This window comes from Dama dama, chromosome 27 (genome assembly GCF_033118175.1).
Source record: "Dama dama isolate Ldn47 chromosome 27, ASM3311817v1, whole genome shotgun sequence".
Taxonomy (NCBI): domain Eukaryota; kingdom Metazoa; phylum Chordata; class Mammalia; order Artiodactyla; family Cervidae; genus Dama; species Dama dama.
The window spans coordinates 61184885-61200387 of NC_083707.1; the positions used below are offsets into that span (position 1 = coordinate 61184885).

The following is a 15503-nucleotide window of genomic DNA, read 5'->3' on the forward strand; positions in this document are numbered from 1 at the left end:
TCTTGCTGTGGAGCTCGGGCTCCAGGCGCACGGCTTCAGTAGTTGCAGCCCCCAGGCTCTGGAGCTCTGTGGTTCAGGCACGTGGGTTTAGTTGCCTCGGCACGCGAGATCCTCCTGGAGCAGGGATCCAGGTGTCCCCTGCACTTGCAGGCAGATTCTTAACCCCTGGACCACCAGGCAAGCCCCCTCTTATGCTCTTTAGCACGAGACACAGTATCTCCCAGACATGAACTGCTGATGAACACGTTTAGAAAAAGCAAAGTTAGTGCATTTGTTCGTTACCTAGGGCTGCAGTAACAAAGGACCGCTAACCGGGTGACTTAAGAGTAGAAATCTATTCTCCCCCCGTTCTGGCAGCTCAAAAGTCCCAAATCAAGGGGTCAGTGGGGCCACGCGCCCTCTGAAGGCTCTAGTGAAAGATCTTTCCTACCTCTTCCTAGCTTTCATTAGAGGCTGGCAATCCTTGGCTTGCAACTGCATTACTTCTATCTGTGCCACTGTCTTCCCGTGGTATTCTCCCAGGTTCTCTGTTTTCGCCTATTTTTATGAGGTCACCAGTCATATTGGATGCGGACACTAATAGCCTCACCTTAATTTGGTTATGTCTGTGAGGACCCCATTCCCAGTAAGGTCGCATCCATGAGAATGATGAGAATGAGGACATCAGCATCTTTTAAGGACACACAAGTCAACCCATAACAATACTATCTAACTTTTTCCCCCAAACTAAGGAGGAATGTTTATTCCAAAGCTCAAGGGCTCAGGAACCCTGAAATTTCAGACAGCGATGATCTTTCCAAAATCCAGCCATTCTGTTTGTGCTCAGAATTCTTCACAGGCCGAAGCCTCAGCTCCTCCATGTGGGGTGATGTGGCCCAAGCCTGCCCCCACCCCCCCCCAACGAGGCCCCCCCCCCCCCCCCGAGGTCACCCCTGTCCTCCGCTCGCCCTCTCCTGGAGCTGCATTATGCCGTGGGCTTTCTGGGAGATGCCAGGGTCTCTCCCACTTTCTCCTTGCACATACGCTCGTCTCCCTGAGAGGAACCCAGCTTTCTTGTGGCAAATTCATATTCATTCCTCAAGGTTGATCTCAACCGCTTCCTCCTGTGTGACCTTCCCCGCCTGTCCTGGGCAGTCTGAGGATTCCCCTCATGCCGCTAACAGAGGTTTCACATGGCAGCCGGGAGGCTCCGAGTCAGAAAACCCGTTTGGATCCAGGCTTCATGGCTGTGCTGCTGCGACCTTGTTGTTCCTTAACCTCCGTGCGTGTGCCCTCACTCAGAACCCGGGGGTGAGGTACCACGGCAGGGCGAGCGCATGGTCTAAGTGAGTCAGACAGAAAGCGCTCACAGCGGGGACTGGCACAGGTTACATCTTCCAACGCTAGTTACAATGCCTCAGTCATAGCTATTGTCGGATCACCATGTAATTTCTTTTTTTTTTTTTTTGCAGTGCTACGCAGCACTGTGGGGCCTTAGTTCCCTGATCGGGATTGAACCTGCACACCTTACATCAGAAGCGTGGAGTCTTAACCACGGGAGCACCAGGGAAATCCCACCATGTAATTCCTGACATGCGTTCCCCCTCCCCCAGATTATAAACTATTTGAGGGCAGGGCCCATATTTTCCTTTGTACATTCCCAGCTTAGAATAGAGCTTGGCATTCAAACGATGGTGGCATAACGTTCAGAAGCCTGAAGAAAGGAATGAGGATCAGTTCCTCTTTCTCCAGGAAGACTCATCAGAGCCTTCAGAGGGACGAAGAAGCAAGCAGGGGAACACACCAGAAACGGACTCCTCACGGGGAGGGGACAGACTGTTTACACCCAGTACTGTTTACATCAGTGCCTGGATACCAAGCTCCTCATAGGCATTCGATAAATACAGGCCGAATGAGAGAAAATGGGGTGTATAAAATCAAGAGTGTGACAGAAGTCAAGAAATAATTTCCTTTTTAAACATCCAAACATAAAAATTACAGAGGTGATATCCTATGCCATTTACGTATACAAGTTGCTCAAACTGAAAGAAAGGTTCAATTTGCCAATCAAGCCATCCAAGGCATCTCTTCTCAATGTGACCGCAATTTTTCTATTTAAGGACCAAGAAATATTAAGGGGTGTTCTTTCCCATCTCTCTCTTCTATGCCCTTCAGAGTCTAGAAGATATTTCCTTGTTGGAATATGAAGCCTTAAAGCACAGAAAATAAATTTGTGTATGAAACATAATTACCTAAGAAATTTTCTTAAATTCCATATTTCCTCCTTTTTATTCATATACCCAACACTGGAGTCACACAAATCCAGAACATATCTGAAACAAGGGCTGAAACATCTACTGTGAAAATAATACTTCCTAAAAAACGATAAAAATTAAGCCTTGTCAAGTGTTTAAGATGCAAGGTTAGGATAATATCATGAAAGAGACTGGTGTTTTGCTTCAATGTGTCTTTAAAAATGCACATTTCTAAGAAATAGATTTTCAAATCTGTAAAGCATGTTCCCCATTTATTTTTTGTCATGATTCAGAAATACAAGATATGAAAATTAGGTCACAATTCTGCCACATAAGCTTCTAAAGTAGCAAACACAGGTTCTATTATATATCAAAATAGTCATATGCACTCTTATCAGTTTAAAAACGCCTTTAGAGTTGTCACCTCAAGCAAGTGGAAAATATAATAGCTAGTCTCTCCTCTTCAAAATACCAAATCTGCCATCACTGCCCTGAACTAAACAAGATTTAGTCCAGAATATGGAAGGTTATGGTTAGTAGGTATTTTTCAACACTGAGTCACTAAGAAGTTAAGGAAATGAGAAAGATACAAACATTTTAGGTCAAAAAGTATGAATAGCTTAAGTGTCCTCAAGTGAGTTAAGACATGTTTAAATTGGAATATGATATAATAAAATTAAATCTGTTGATACAATTCATTTTTAAAAAATTATTATGGGACTATCTTCTTCTGAAAAGACAAAGACATACAATTCTTTGAATCAAAGCAACTATTATCAAAAAGGTTTTGTCATTTAATATTAGAAACGGACTCTCCAATTTTTACTTCCAAGAATCAACAATAAATGATCCAAACAGAGACCCATAATGAAACAAATATAATTTCATCTAAAGGGGCCATCAATAACAGCATTTTTAATTTCTTCTCTTTTCAGATTTGAGAGTAAAATTTTAAAATATATAGAAAAGAACAACTCTCTCGACTTTGTTTTGGCAAAAATAAATGAGAATTTTTATACCTTTTTCAATGATAAAGGGTCCTTGAACATACTTTGCAATTTCAATGGCTGAATAACGTTAAACATTAAAATAAATATACTCACAAATACATTATAATAAAATAGTACAACCCAACCTAGCAGAGGCAGGCACATCAGACCTGAAACTCACATAATAAGCTATTGTTGGTCACATACACAGAACCCACCTTTCAACAGAATTATGATTAAACTACTTCTGCCACAAGTAAGACTTGTCCACTTCTGGGCACAATAGAAAGTGTTGAATCAATGTGATCCTTGAAAAAAAAAAAAAAGCCAATAGTTTCCCTAACAATCTGCAGTCTGACTCAGTCTTTCTCTTCTTTCTGAGCAAAAAAGAAATCAGTAATAAAAGGCTTAACAAGAATTGAGCCAAAAAAAGATAAAAAATAGAATTTGCCTTGTAATAGTTTCATGATTTAGATGAAGCCAGGTCACTGTGTGATGCTTCTGAAGTGTCTACACTCCCCCATCCAAAGAAAATTTCTTTTTTTTTTTTTTACATTTTGAAAAGGTAATATGGGGTCTACACTGGATATTATAAAAACATCTCCACAGAGTCCGGGGCAATCCCTGTCATCAAAACCGTTGGTATTTCTTCAGACAAGTGAACAGCCCATGGCATGACATAAATAAAAACTATAGGAATCTCAAGTCAGGTTTTGCTATCAAGTGAATTATGGCACCAAGTATAAGAAGAAAAAAAGGAACACCTCAGTTTTCAAACCTTTTTGTTCACAAAACTGTAGACCTTTGCCAGCTCTGACAAAGAGATGCTATATTTCCACGAATCTTATGCTATAATTCCCCGATGCTATAATTTCCAAGAATCTGCTCTCATGCTTGAGTTTCATCTTGGTTGGGGATATCTCTCCGTTGTGGAACAGGGGCTCTTAGATTTGTTCGGGTAGTAGGTGACCTGGAATGACTGAACTCTCTCAGAGGATACCTTGAGAAATGTATACTGAAGTAACTACTGAAATAGTTGATTTGATTAAAGAATGCACCATCTTGGACTAGACTTTAATACAGACCATCAGTAGAAGAAACCCACATTCAAGAAACACTTAGGAGAAAAGAATAAAATTGAGAAACACCCAGCTTTTACTTTGTAACTGTTTTCTGCGAATGAGGAAAATACAGTCATTACTCCCTTTTAGAAGCTGCCCAATATGACTCAACAGAATTTGCAAATGATGGCTCCTGAAGGCTGAAAGATTCATGAAAACTTTATGGGTTCAACCAACCCCCACAGACTGCAATGAAGTCATCCCAAGCAACTTATATATTAAATAATCATTTCTTCTGTCTCTGTCAGTGTTTGAACACGTGCCGTTCTCGTGTCTTTTAAAAAGACACTGTGGATAAAAGCCGTTAAAAATCTTACTTTGTAAAAATTAAGTCATTTGAAAGTCAAGAGTTCAAAAACTCAAGAGCAGAAAAGCTCTGTCATAGTGTTCAGATCTTTAATCTCTTGTACAGCTGCTGTTTTTTAACAAGAGAAAAAAAAATTCCTTCTTCCAAAGCAGTGGTCTTTTCTCACTAAAAGAACTGGAATGTAGAGATGCATAAACTCACAGTGTGTGCGAGACGGCGGGCCCAGTACAAGGCCAGTGCCGCCCTCAAGTCACAGGTCGAAGAGCGCATCCGCTGACGGAGCGGCTCGCGGGCTGAGCCTCCCGGGGCCCTCGCTGCAGAATTCTGCCCGTGGACGGCGGCCCGGTGTCCGGAGAGGAACAGCGTGTCCAGGCCTCCGCTGTGCCAGCAATGGCTAGGCTTTCTCAACACGCGGTATGGAGATGTTCTCAAGGTCAGAGGGGGAGTCATGGAAAAACAGGGCGATCGTTTTATTTCAGAAACAAGCATCTTCAACATCTGGCAGCCCTTGTCATCCTACAGTTTTTTTCCTTAATGAGTTAAACTGAGGCTGCTGCCAGCGCCTGCACCTCCGCAGGAGCCCCTCCAACGCTGGAGAAAACGGAAGGGGGGTACATTTTCTATCTTATTTTATAAGGAGGTGGGTCTGTAAGAGTATTGCTTCAGCTGCATATTAAAATGACTATACACCTTGGCCAGATGGAATCTACCTCTGCAGTGCAAGTAAGGTTCAACACAAACATGGATCGGTGTAAGGCACCACATGAACACAACGAAGGGGGAAACCCACATGGCCATCTCAGGGAAAACCCCAAACTAAAATATGCTGTCAGCGTTTTTTTTTTTTTTTTGCTGTGCCACATGGCATGTGGGATCCTAGTTCCCCACCAGGGATCGAACCTGTGCCCCTGCATTGGAAGGGCAGAGTCTTAACCGCTGGAGCAGCAAACTCCCCCTTCAGTCTTTCTTAAAAGCTACATATATGCTACGAGGAGACAAAGGTCACACTTCCTAACTTTTCCACTTGTTTTAATAAATTCATTAATTAATTTAAAAAGTCAAGGAAAAAAACTGGTGTCTCTCTTTTCTTTTTTTCTAAAAATATTATAGCAGTCTAAGCAAAATTGGAAAGGAAGACATGGGAAGAATAAGAAGCTACAATGGAATGGGTGAGCTTCGGGTCATTATGGCTATTGAAGAAACTGTAAACTTTTAAGCTTCTAAGGTTTTACTTCTCTTCAGAAAATATTTTAGGAGGCTGCCTTCCTCCATGAATGAAAACTGAGACGTGCCCTAAGCATTCAAGTCTAAAGAAGACAAAAAAAAATCATTATTTTTTCCTACTGGAAAATATTTATCTCCTTCGTTCCTCTGTATGGTCCTCTCCCATCCCCCGTGTAGTTTTATGGGATCAAAGAGAAAGAAACCACAAGGGACCACCAGCATCAGAGTGAGTCAGGGACATTATTATGCATTCAAACCCCACGGCAATGTGTAAAATGCATCTGGAATAAAACACACCAAGTTAAAAAAGAGAACAAGAAAAAAAGAAAAGGTCCCAGAAACCCATTTCTGGACATGATTTCTAACGGGAAAAAATAGACTAGAAGAAACATTTCAATGATCATTCCGGAATCCTGCTGACATGCTATGAGTTCCCTTACCATCACCTCTCCACCTGGGAGAATCAAGTGGTCTCCTCCGTATTTGCATAGTATCAATAATAGTCTGGAGCTGAACGGCGATCCCCTTGCTTGCAGCCAGGTTTCTGAAGATCACTGGTCCAGTCTCACAGATTAGAAAGCAAGAAAGACATAAGTGTCTGCAAGCCCAAAACTGTGTCCCACTTAGCAGCAAGCTGGTAAATAATTCAGACAGTCTTTTTCCAAGGGGTAAGAATTAGGCAGTTTTGTCTATAGTTTCCGATTTCGCCTTCTGCATCATGCAGCGACGAACAATACTGTCGAAACTTCCAAGGTAAAACAACGCGATCGTGCGGAAGAGGCCCATGGTGACGACCTGCGAGACAGAGAGACCCGTGAGCTCACATGACAGGACAGCTTGTGCATCTGTCTCACGGGATTTTCGGATGCGTCTCTGATACGTAGTCCCTAAGACGTATCTTCCGATCTGCTCCAAGGGTAAGGATATATGATGAAAACTTTGTAAGCACCAGCAGAACACAGAGAACAAAAGCTGTCTGCTCTGAGCCACTGGACAGCACAGGGCCTGTCAGACCACAGGTAATGACAAAATAGTTGTCCAGTTATTAAAAATACATACAGATTATACAAAGAACAAAACAGAGATTCTTAGTAGTCTTAGGATTCTCCGAGCTAGGGAAGATCCAAAGAAGCATCTCAAATATCCAAACTACAATCAAGGCTTCTTGGTTTAAGTTTTATGTACTGATTGTAAAAGGCAGACCCTATGCCAGGCGCTGAGAATGACCAGTGCCAGCCGTCACCAGCTCACTCCAGACCTGGGCAGACAACCAACTGAAAAAGAGCAATTACTGTCTCAGATTAAGAAAGCAATTAACCATACCCATTAATTTTCACCCTTTCCACTAAGGGACTCTCACTGTAACAATTATAAATGCAACTTTTAAAAGGCAGGAAACTACAAAGAGAAACATTTTCAAAGATATAAAGCATCAAAAAATTTGCCTCCCAGGAATTCCCTGGTCATCCAGTGGTTAGGACTCCAAGCTTTCACTGCTGAGGGCCTGGGTTCCATCCCTGATCAGGGAACAAAAATCCCACAAACCATGCAGAAATGCCACAAAAAAACCGCCTCCCAAGCGGCACCCGTTTTTCAGGAAGCTACCAGAAGAGGGAAGCAGCCAAAGAGAAGGGCCTCGACAGAGAAAGGCAACACCCTGTGATACAAGGAAGCCGGGGACCCAATGCTGACAAGAGGCGGAGGGTCCCCGGGGTGACCACGAAGGGGGGCCAGGGTCACCCAAGTGCCAGACTCGGGGACGCAGCCAGTCCTGACAGCAGGTCAGAAGGCTCCGCGAGGAATTCCTTCCAGAAGGTGAAACTGACAGAGTGTCTGATATTTCTAAGAGGAGATGAACACAATCATTATGAATAATACCTAGTAAAAGGCCAGCTAACCTTTCGTTTCAGGGAAAGATAAAAAAGACTGTACAAGAAAGGAGAATGGGTTGTGTGTATTACATAGTTCAGCTGTGAATAGTGTTGAAATAGCCCTAATGATGGTTATCTCAGTACAGATCTAACCAAAATCACAGTATCGCTAAAAAGGGAGGGTAAGCGTGGGGGGGGGGGGGGTGAGCAAGGATAGCAGGGTCAGAGAGGAGAGCTCCATGTGCACCCTTCAGCAGGATATCAACCTGATCCAGAACCAAGAAACCAGCTGGACGCCTCCGTGGGGTGTCCGCTCCAGAGACAAGGAGGTAAAGGTCAGAAGGTCCGGCTAAAAGGGCAGCTAAAAGACTGCTTCTGAGAAGGGTGAATGGGTATACGGAATGAGGGTCTGCTGTTTTTCATATCAAGTCTCAAAAACGACCTGATTCTCTCAAGCAGGCAGAAGGATAATTTTGAAAAGTGTAAAAACCAAAGGGAAGCTGGAAAAGGCAAACTCCGGAGACAGCGAAAACATCAGTGGTTGCCAGGATTTCAGAAACAGGTGGACCCAGGGGAATATTCAGAGCTTCCAGGTGGTCCTAGCGGTAAAGAGCCCACCTACCAATGCAGGAGATATAAGAGCTGTGGGTTCAGTCCCTGGGTCAGGAGGGCCCCCCAGAGGACAGCATGGCAACCCACTCCAGTGTTCTTGCCAGGATGATCCTGTGGACAGAGGAGCCTGGCGGGCTACAGTCCACAGGGTCACAAACAGTCGATCACGACTGAAGTGACTTAGCATGCACAGGGCAATATTCAGGGCAGTGGATTATCTGTAGGACACTTTAATGCTGGATATGGGTCACTCTATAGTCATCAGAACCCACAGGATGGATAAACGACAGATGGATGACGCCATGAATAAATCCCAAGGCAAGCTGTGGACTTCGGGTGGTAAGAACGTTTCAATACTAGCTCATCAGTTGTAACAGAGCCACACCAACATGCAAGACGTTGCTTACAGGAGACACTGCGAGGGAGTGGAGAGCAGGTCTGTGGGAACTCACGGGCTCACATTCTCTATAAACACCCACAGGAAATTTAGTGACTGCTCTTTTCTGTTGTTGTTGGCCAAACGACGAGGCATGCAGGGTCTCAGTTCCCTGAGCAGGGGTTGCATCTGCACGTCATGCGGCGACAGTGTGGACTCAACCACTGGGCCCCCGGGGGTTCCGAGGCTCTCCTCTGAGAGAAGCAGAGGGAGAAGACAAGCCTCTCCCCGCACCCGATTCGTCGGGCCTTTCCGGGGTGGACGAGGCTGACCACAGCCTTCTGTCATACGCCGCCCCGTCTCCCCTCTGTCACCCGCGCTCGGTCTTTCTGTGAAAGCCCTCACCGCGCTGCCCGGCTCTCTCTCAGCGGTCTCCTCAGTCTCTCCCACCAGACCACAGGCCACCTGGGGTCCAGAGGCTGCTGCCTTACCGCTGATGTGCCACCAGCAGACGCGGCAGCAGGCTCGTCAAGGAGCAGTTAATTCTTATGTCTCTGCTGGATGAACCGTAATTTCCGTGAGGGCAGGGACTGCATTGCACCCTTGACTTACCTCCCTGAGCTTCTGGGGTCTGACTCACTGCAAAGTTTCTGGTCTAATATCCTGGGGCTTTCAGGCAAGACCACCTCTAACCCCTAGACTTCCCAGGCTTCCCAGGTGGCGCTAGTGGTAAAGAACCTGCCTCCCAGTACAGGAGACTTAAGAGACCCAGGTTCGAACCCTGGGTGGGGAAGATCCCCTGGAGAAGGAAATGGCAACCCACTTCAGTATTATTGCCTGGAGAATCCCATGGACAATCCCAGGGGAGCCTGGCTGGCTACGGTCCATAGGGTTGCAGAGTCGCATATGACTGAAGCAACTTATCATGCACACACCCCATAAAGACAGAGACTTCCATTCTTCAAACCCAGAAGATGAAGCGTCCTCAGAGGAAAACCAGATTAACACCCTAATAGCAGAGCAGGTGCCTTCTCTCTACACCTGCAGCGCCACGTGGGAGGCTTCTTCCCAGTGTCAAGTCCTCACGTTACATCTTTAACCTGGCTTCCCTGGTGGCTCAGACGGTGAAGAATCTGCCTGCCAACTCAGGACACTTGGGTTCCATCTGTGGGTCAGGAAGATCCCCTAGGGGAGGGCATGGTGACCCACTCCAGTGTTCTTGGAGAAGCCCACAGACAAAGGGACTTGGTGGGCTGTGACTTGGTGACTAAACAACTTAAAAATATTTCCTATTTACTTCTCCCAGGTAGAGGAAGAAAAAAGCTGATACTTCAGTAACAACTCTTCACATCCTCAGATAAAGCTGCCATGTCTTCCTTCAGCCTTTGCCCACTGAGGTTCAGTGAGAGGCCCGGCTGTCTGTCTGGATGTCCGTCTGTCCTGAGGCCCCGGCACAGCTCACCTGCTGGAGCCCTTCCGTGATGGATGTCACCGGAGCCATTCCGCAGGTCAGCGACGAGAGCATGTACCCGTCGGAGCCGATGGAACTGCTGAAATTCCCTTGCTGAAACAGAAAGGAAGGAAAGAGGCAGTGGTAGCATCATGGAAAGGAATCAGCTCAGCCCGTCAGAAATGAGGAAGTGTGTGCATTCACGTCGCGGGAGGAGCGGTCACGGGCACACGCGTGACCTCGGGGGTGAACACGGCCCTGGCAGACAGGCTGGGGCAGCTGGACGGACATGTCTCAACGTGTGGGCCACGGACCCTGAGTGTCGGGAGGCCCTTCCCAAAGAGAAAACCACAGTCATGCCAACGCTGAGACGGCATTCGCCTTTTCTCACCCCGTGACACCCGCACAGATGGAAATGCTGCTGTCTGGTTAGCACGGACCACGGTGGTGGCGCCTCCCCACTGTCCCGAACACTTACAATGATCAGGAAACACGGGAAGAAAACAAACTGTTCAAATCTCAAAAAAAAAGTTAAAGGTCAGTTTTGCTTAAAACTGCACTTGTTAAGCAGTAAAATGAATTGTTTTGTTCAGTCTCAACCCTGGAGGACATTTTCTTTCCTGAATTTTTTTTTAATTGGAGTGTAGTCGCTTTACATTGGTGTGTTTACTTCTGTAGAGACATATGCCTCAGTCACAAGTGTGCACATACACCCTCCCCTCCACTGGGTCTCCCCCCCATTTAGGTCCCACAGAAAACTACACCAGAAAGAGAAAAACAAATATCGCATATTAACGCATATATGTGGAATCTAGAAAAATGGTGCAGATGAACTTATTCACAGAGCAGAAATAGAGACACAGACGTACAGACGACCACGGGAGAAAGGCGGCCTGGGACCAGCTGGGACGCCAGGACTGACGTAAGTACCCTACTATGCGTAAAACAGACGACGAAGCGCCCCTGGACCGCACAGGAAGCCACTGCCACTCGGGGACACGTCTTCGTACTATCCTGCACGACAAGGAAGCCACGGGCGCGCCCCTCGCGCTCCGCGCCAGCGGAAGGGGACGCACGCCTCCCGGCCGAGCCCTGCTCCCACCATGCAGGGGAGGAAAGGTCCCGCTGTGCCCGCAGGCCGCTTCTACAGCAAGAACCACGACTGACAATCTGTGGTCATTCAGAAGGGGGACTTGGAAGGTTCCTAGCAGAAAATGAATGAAACGACTGCCGCTTCAAGGAAAACTGGCAGCTTTTGTAGTCCATGTGCAAATCTGAGCCAGAATTCGGGAAGACGTGTGTCTACCATTTTGAGGCTGTCACTTTCTCAGTTACAGAAAGACTTCTACCATAAGATCAGCAGTGATATGAATGCATGCGATGTTTTTGGGTAACTCAGCAAATCCGTATTTTCCCAAGGACGAATACATAATGTTACAAAATCATGAACGGGCACAAAACAGCGCAAGGCACTGTCATGAAGCAGAGAACAAGAGGTTCATTGCTTGAATTTCCAATTTCATACTGCAACTGATCTTTAAGAAACTACTATTCATCTAGTTTAGCTTTTATTTAAAAAAAAAAAAGGAATGTTCACAATCATCTGAAAAGCCTAGAGTCTCCCTTCCTTTTCCAGCCACCGTCTTTGCACGGCCAGCCTCACTGTGCACCCTTCATGCAGAAGGATGCGACAGACGAGTGCGGGGGCATCTGCGGGGGCAGCCGCTCTCCTCCAACACAGACGTTAAAGAGGCTGGTGGGATGAAAGACAATGCCACCCTTCCCCCTAAGTTTTGTTTTGAAAAATAACTTTTTGTTATAAAAATGTTACAGTAAAATACACTGAATTTATCATTGTCATTTTATTTTATTTTTTCCCCAATTATTTTTATTAGTTGCAGGCTAATTACTTTACAGTATTGTAGTGGTTTCTGCCGTACACTGACATGAACCAGCCATGGACTTACATGTGTTCCCCATCCTGGACCCCCCTCCCGCCTCCCTCCCCATCCCATCCCTCTGGTATCATTGTCATTTAAAACGAATAAATAAATCCTTTCAAAATGACACGGTTTCACCTTCTGATGTAGCAAATATTGATAAGGATAAGCCATGGAACCAAAAGTTCTCTGGGGTCGTGGACAAGTTTAGGGTGGAAAGTGCTCAAGAGATGAAAAAAGCGTGAGAACCTCCAGATTAAAGGAATCCTGCCAAAATACAAAGAGCTGCTTCGAATCATTAAAAACATGGAGCGTGTTTGCTTTGACTTCAGATAAGCAGGAAAAACAAAGTCCGCCCAATCCACTGGTGCCATCTTCCTACGCCTTTGAACACAATCAGGGCAAAGTCCTTCCCACGTCCGCAGATGTTTTAATAGCCTTCAAGGCTTCCTGTAGTCTGCTGGGTTCGGCCTAAACAAGCAACGGACGTTCCTCCAAGGCCAAGGTCCAGCCAGCCGACACCTCTTGTTCCAATTGTCCCCAAGTTTCCTAAATCCAATGTGGGCCTAAGGATGACATGCATGTTTACATGTCCCCTGGACATGTATATTTTTCTGCTTGTGGGTTAACAGGAATGCTGCCAAAAAGCTTGTGGCCTATACATCGTCCTACAGAACAGCACCTGGTTTCGAGAAAGACCGTTTGGACTCTGAATAAACTCTGGAACGTGGAAGGGCACCAGCCAAGCTGACAGGACAATGGCTGAGGGGGCCGGCAGCACTTTCTCGTTAGTAAACATTTGGGAAAACGATACTGGGAAGCAGGAAAGGGAAAGGAAAATCCTTAAACCAGTGTGGCAGCAAGACACCTAAAATAATCTAGAACTGAAAATACTGTGGCAGAGGAGGAAGATGAAACATGCCAAACACGGTCTACAGTGCAAACCGTTTACACATCACAGGTGAATCTCGTTTTCCTTTCAAAGAACTAAGGTTCTCAGACTGATTAACCTGCTCCTAAGATTAAGAAACACAACTATGGGACTTCCCTAGTGGTCCAGTGCATAAGAATCCGCCTGCCAGTGCAGGGGACATAGGTTCGATCCCTGGTCTGGGAAGATCCCACATGCCGCAGAGGAACTAAGCCTGTGTGCCAACAACTGCTAAGTCCAGATTCCAGAGCCGGGAGCCACAGCGACAGAAGCTGGGGCGCCTGGAGCATCCACGCTCCTCAGCAGAGAAGCCTCCGCGGGGAGAAGCCTCTGCAGCACCAGGAAGAGGAGCCTCCGCTCGCCACAAGCAGAGAAAGCCCGCACGCACCAACAGAGACCCAGTGCAACCAAAAAGCTAAATTTAAAAAAAAAGATATATAACTAGTTTCCAGAGCTTATTAACATGGAATTAACCAGGGAAGAAAAGAACAGTCTATGATATTAGATATGATGAATTTAAGTGCACACACACACAAAATGCTAGTAATTTTATATTCTGAAATAAACCCTGGGACAAATACCTTTTTGGAAATACAGTACTGTAACAATTAACAAAGGAACAAGGGTTTTACTTACTATGGCATCTTTAACAATTTGTTTGGCCACTTGTTCTGGTTTGCAGACCGATGTGGTCTCTGAAATAAGACGGGTCTCTAAAGGCTAAAAAGGTGAAAAAAAATAGACATTATCAATACCCACTGCATTAAAAAGTAAATAATTTTGACAGTCCTCCTCCCCTACTTTATACATAATTCTAGTTTTCTATCTTAGAACAGACTCCTAATTTTAGAACCAAGTCCATCTGGATTCCAGATCAGTTTCTACCTGGTTACTGTGTAAAATTCAGCCCCTCAGTTCCCCAGTTACTCTCTGTGGACGTGAGTCCTGATTTCAATGAGAAACGTCAGAGCTTCGTTTAAAATACGAAAGGAAAAAAAAAAAAAGACCCCGCCTTGTCTTTTTATTTTTAAATCTTTGGAGCGACATGCAACCCATGTGCTCAAAAATTCTTTAGACGGGAGTTTCAGTTAAAAGTTTCAAAACTTAAGCCTTAAATGGTATGAAACAGTAAATTTTATTTACCATGTGGGCTTGAAAAAATTAAATAAAAACCAGAACTTATTTCCTTAAAATAGAAAAGCGTAGAGCTCATAAAAGTCCAGTGTTTCTTGATGAACCTGAATTAAGAGAAAAGTCCTTTTGAAGGTGCCACCCCTCTCCCACGTCCCCAGGCCGACGGGACCACAGGCGGCCAGACCCGCGGCAGAGGTCAAAGCACTGTGCGCCCCCTACAGGACTCACGGAGCAAGGCTAAATTTCATCTACCCATAGAAGTCCGCCCAAAATTCTAGCGGAGGAAAAACAAAAAACAATTTAACATCAGAATCAGATCTTCCCGGAGAAATCACCACCTGTTGTCAGCTCTGGCTTCTACCTAAAAGACCACTTATCAAATGTTGCAAATCTGCTTAGCAGATTTCCCTTATTCTAAAACAGGGCATTCAGGTTAAATTTATTTCTTTGAAATAGTAGTCATTTTAAGAAGCAGAGTCAAAAAGAAATGAAGAGGGGGGGAAAAGCTTCTAAACCATAGACATCTTTCTGAAAATTACAGCCCAAGGAGCTTCAGTGCTGGTTTTTATGTGGTGCAGATTCACACTTGGTGAGAATCACTACAAAAGAGAAGAAAACCCATCAACACCAAGTTCAAAGCGGGGAGTTCTGACTGACTCCTTTCTTCCCCACTTTGCTCAGAGTGCCTACTACGCGTCAAGGCAGGCTCCCCTGAACAAAGCACAGAGCCTGCTTTCGGCTCGGGATGACTGGCAGTCATCGTATTAAAGTCCAGAGGCGAGAAAACACCGCGGAGGACGATAAGGGCAGGGCGGAGGATGGTGAGCATCCCGTGGGGGGGACGCTGAGACGCAGAAAGTCAGGGAGGTCCTTCCCAGGGTGACGGCTGCACAGAGGTGAAAAGAAACACAGGGGGAAGATCCACGCGAACACCCAGGGAGAGGGCGGCAACAGCGTAGCCGACACGTGGGATTGGCCAGCAGGCTCAGGGGCGGACGGAGCTCCGGCGGCTGAGGCCGAGAAGACGAGTGGCCGAGGTCTAGACAGGGACCTAAACGGCTCGAGGCCCCTGGCTTCTACTCCCAGCGAGCTGGGAGCCCGGGGAGCCGCACGCTGCAGAATGCTATCAACACCACCATGTGGAATTTAATTCTAACTTCAAATGAAATAAAATTAGACATTCCGTGCCCCGGTCCCACTAGTGGCACGGCAAGCGTTTAACAGCCACAGTGTGACTGCATTACAGAGCTGCAGACATGGGTCACTCCCACCATTCTAGAACATTCTATCAGACCATGCTGCACAGGGGTTTTT

The 15503-nt window shown here is 45.9% G+C and overlaps 1 protein-coding gene across 1 annotated transcript in view; it reads right to left on the reverse strand.

Moving 5' to 3' along the window:
* Positions 1–2485: 2485 nt before the first annotated feature.
* KDSR (3-ketodihydrosphingosine reductase) overlaps positions 2486–15503 on the reverse strand; it is a 38098-nt gene continuing 25080 nt past the window's right edge. The window contains exons 8-10 of the mRNA XM_061131066.1: positions 13692–13775; positions 10197–10298; positions 2486–6670 (exon numbers count right to left, since the gene is read on the reverse strand). Of these exons, the coding sequence (XP_060987049.1) occupies positions 6551–6670; positions 10197–10298; positions 13692–13775 (306 nt within the window). The 3' untranslated portion in view covers positions 2486–6550. The remainder of the gene's footprint in view (positions 6671–10196; positions 10299–13691; positions 13776–15503) is intronic.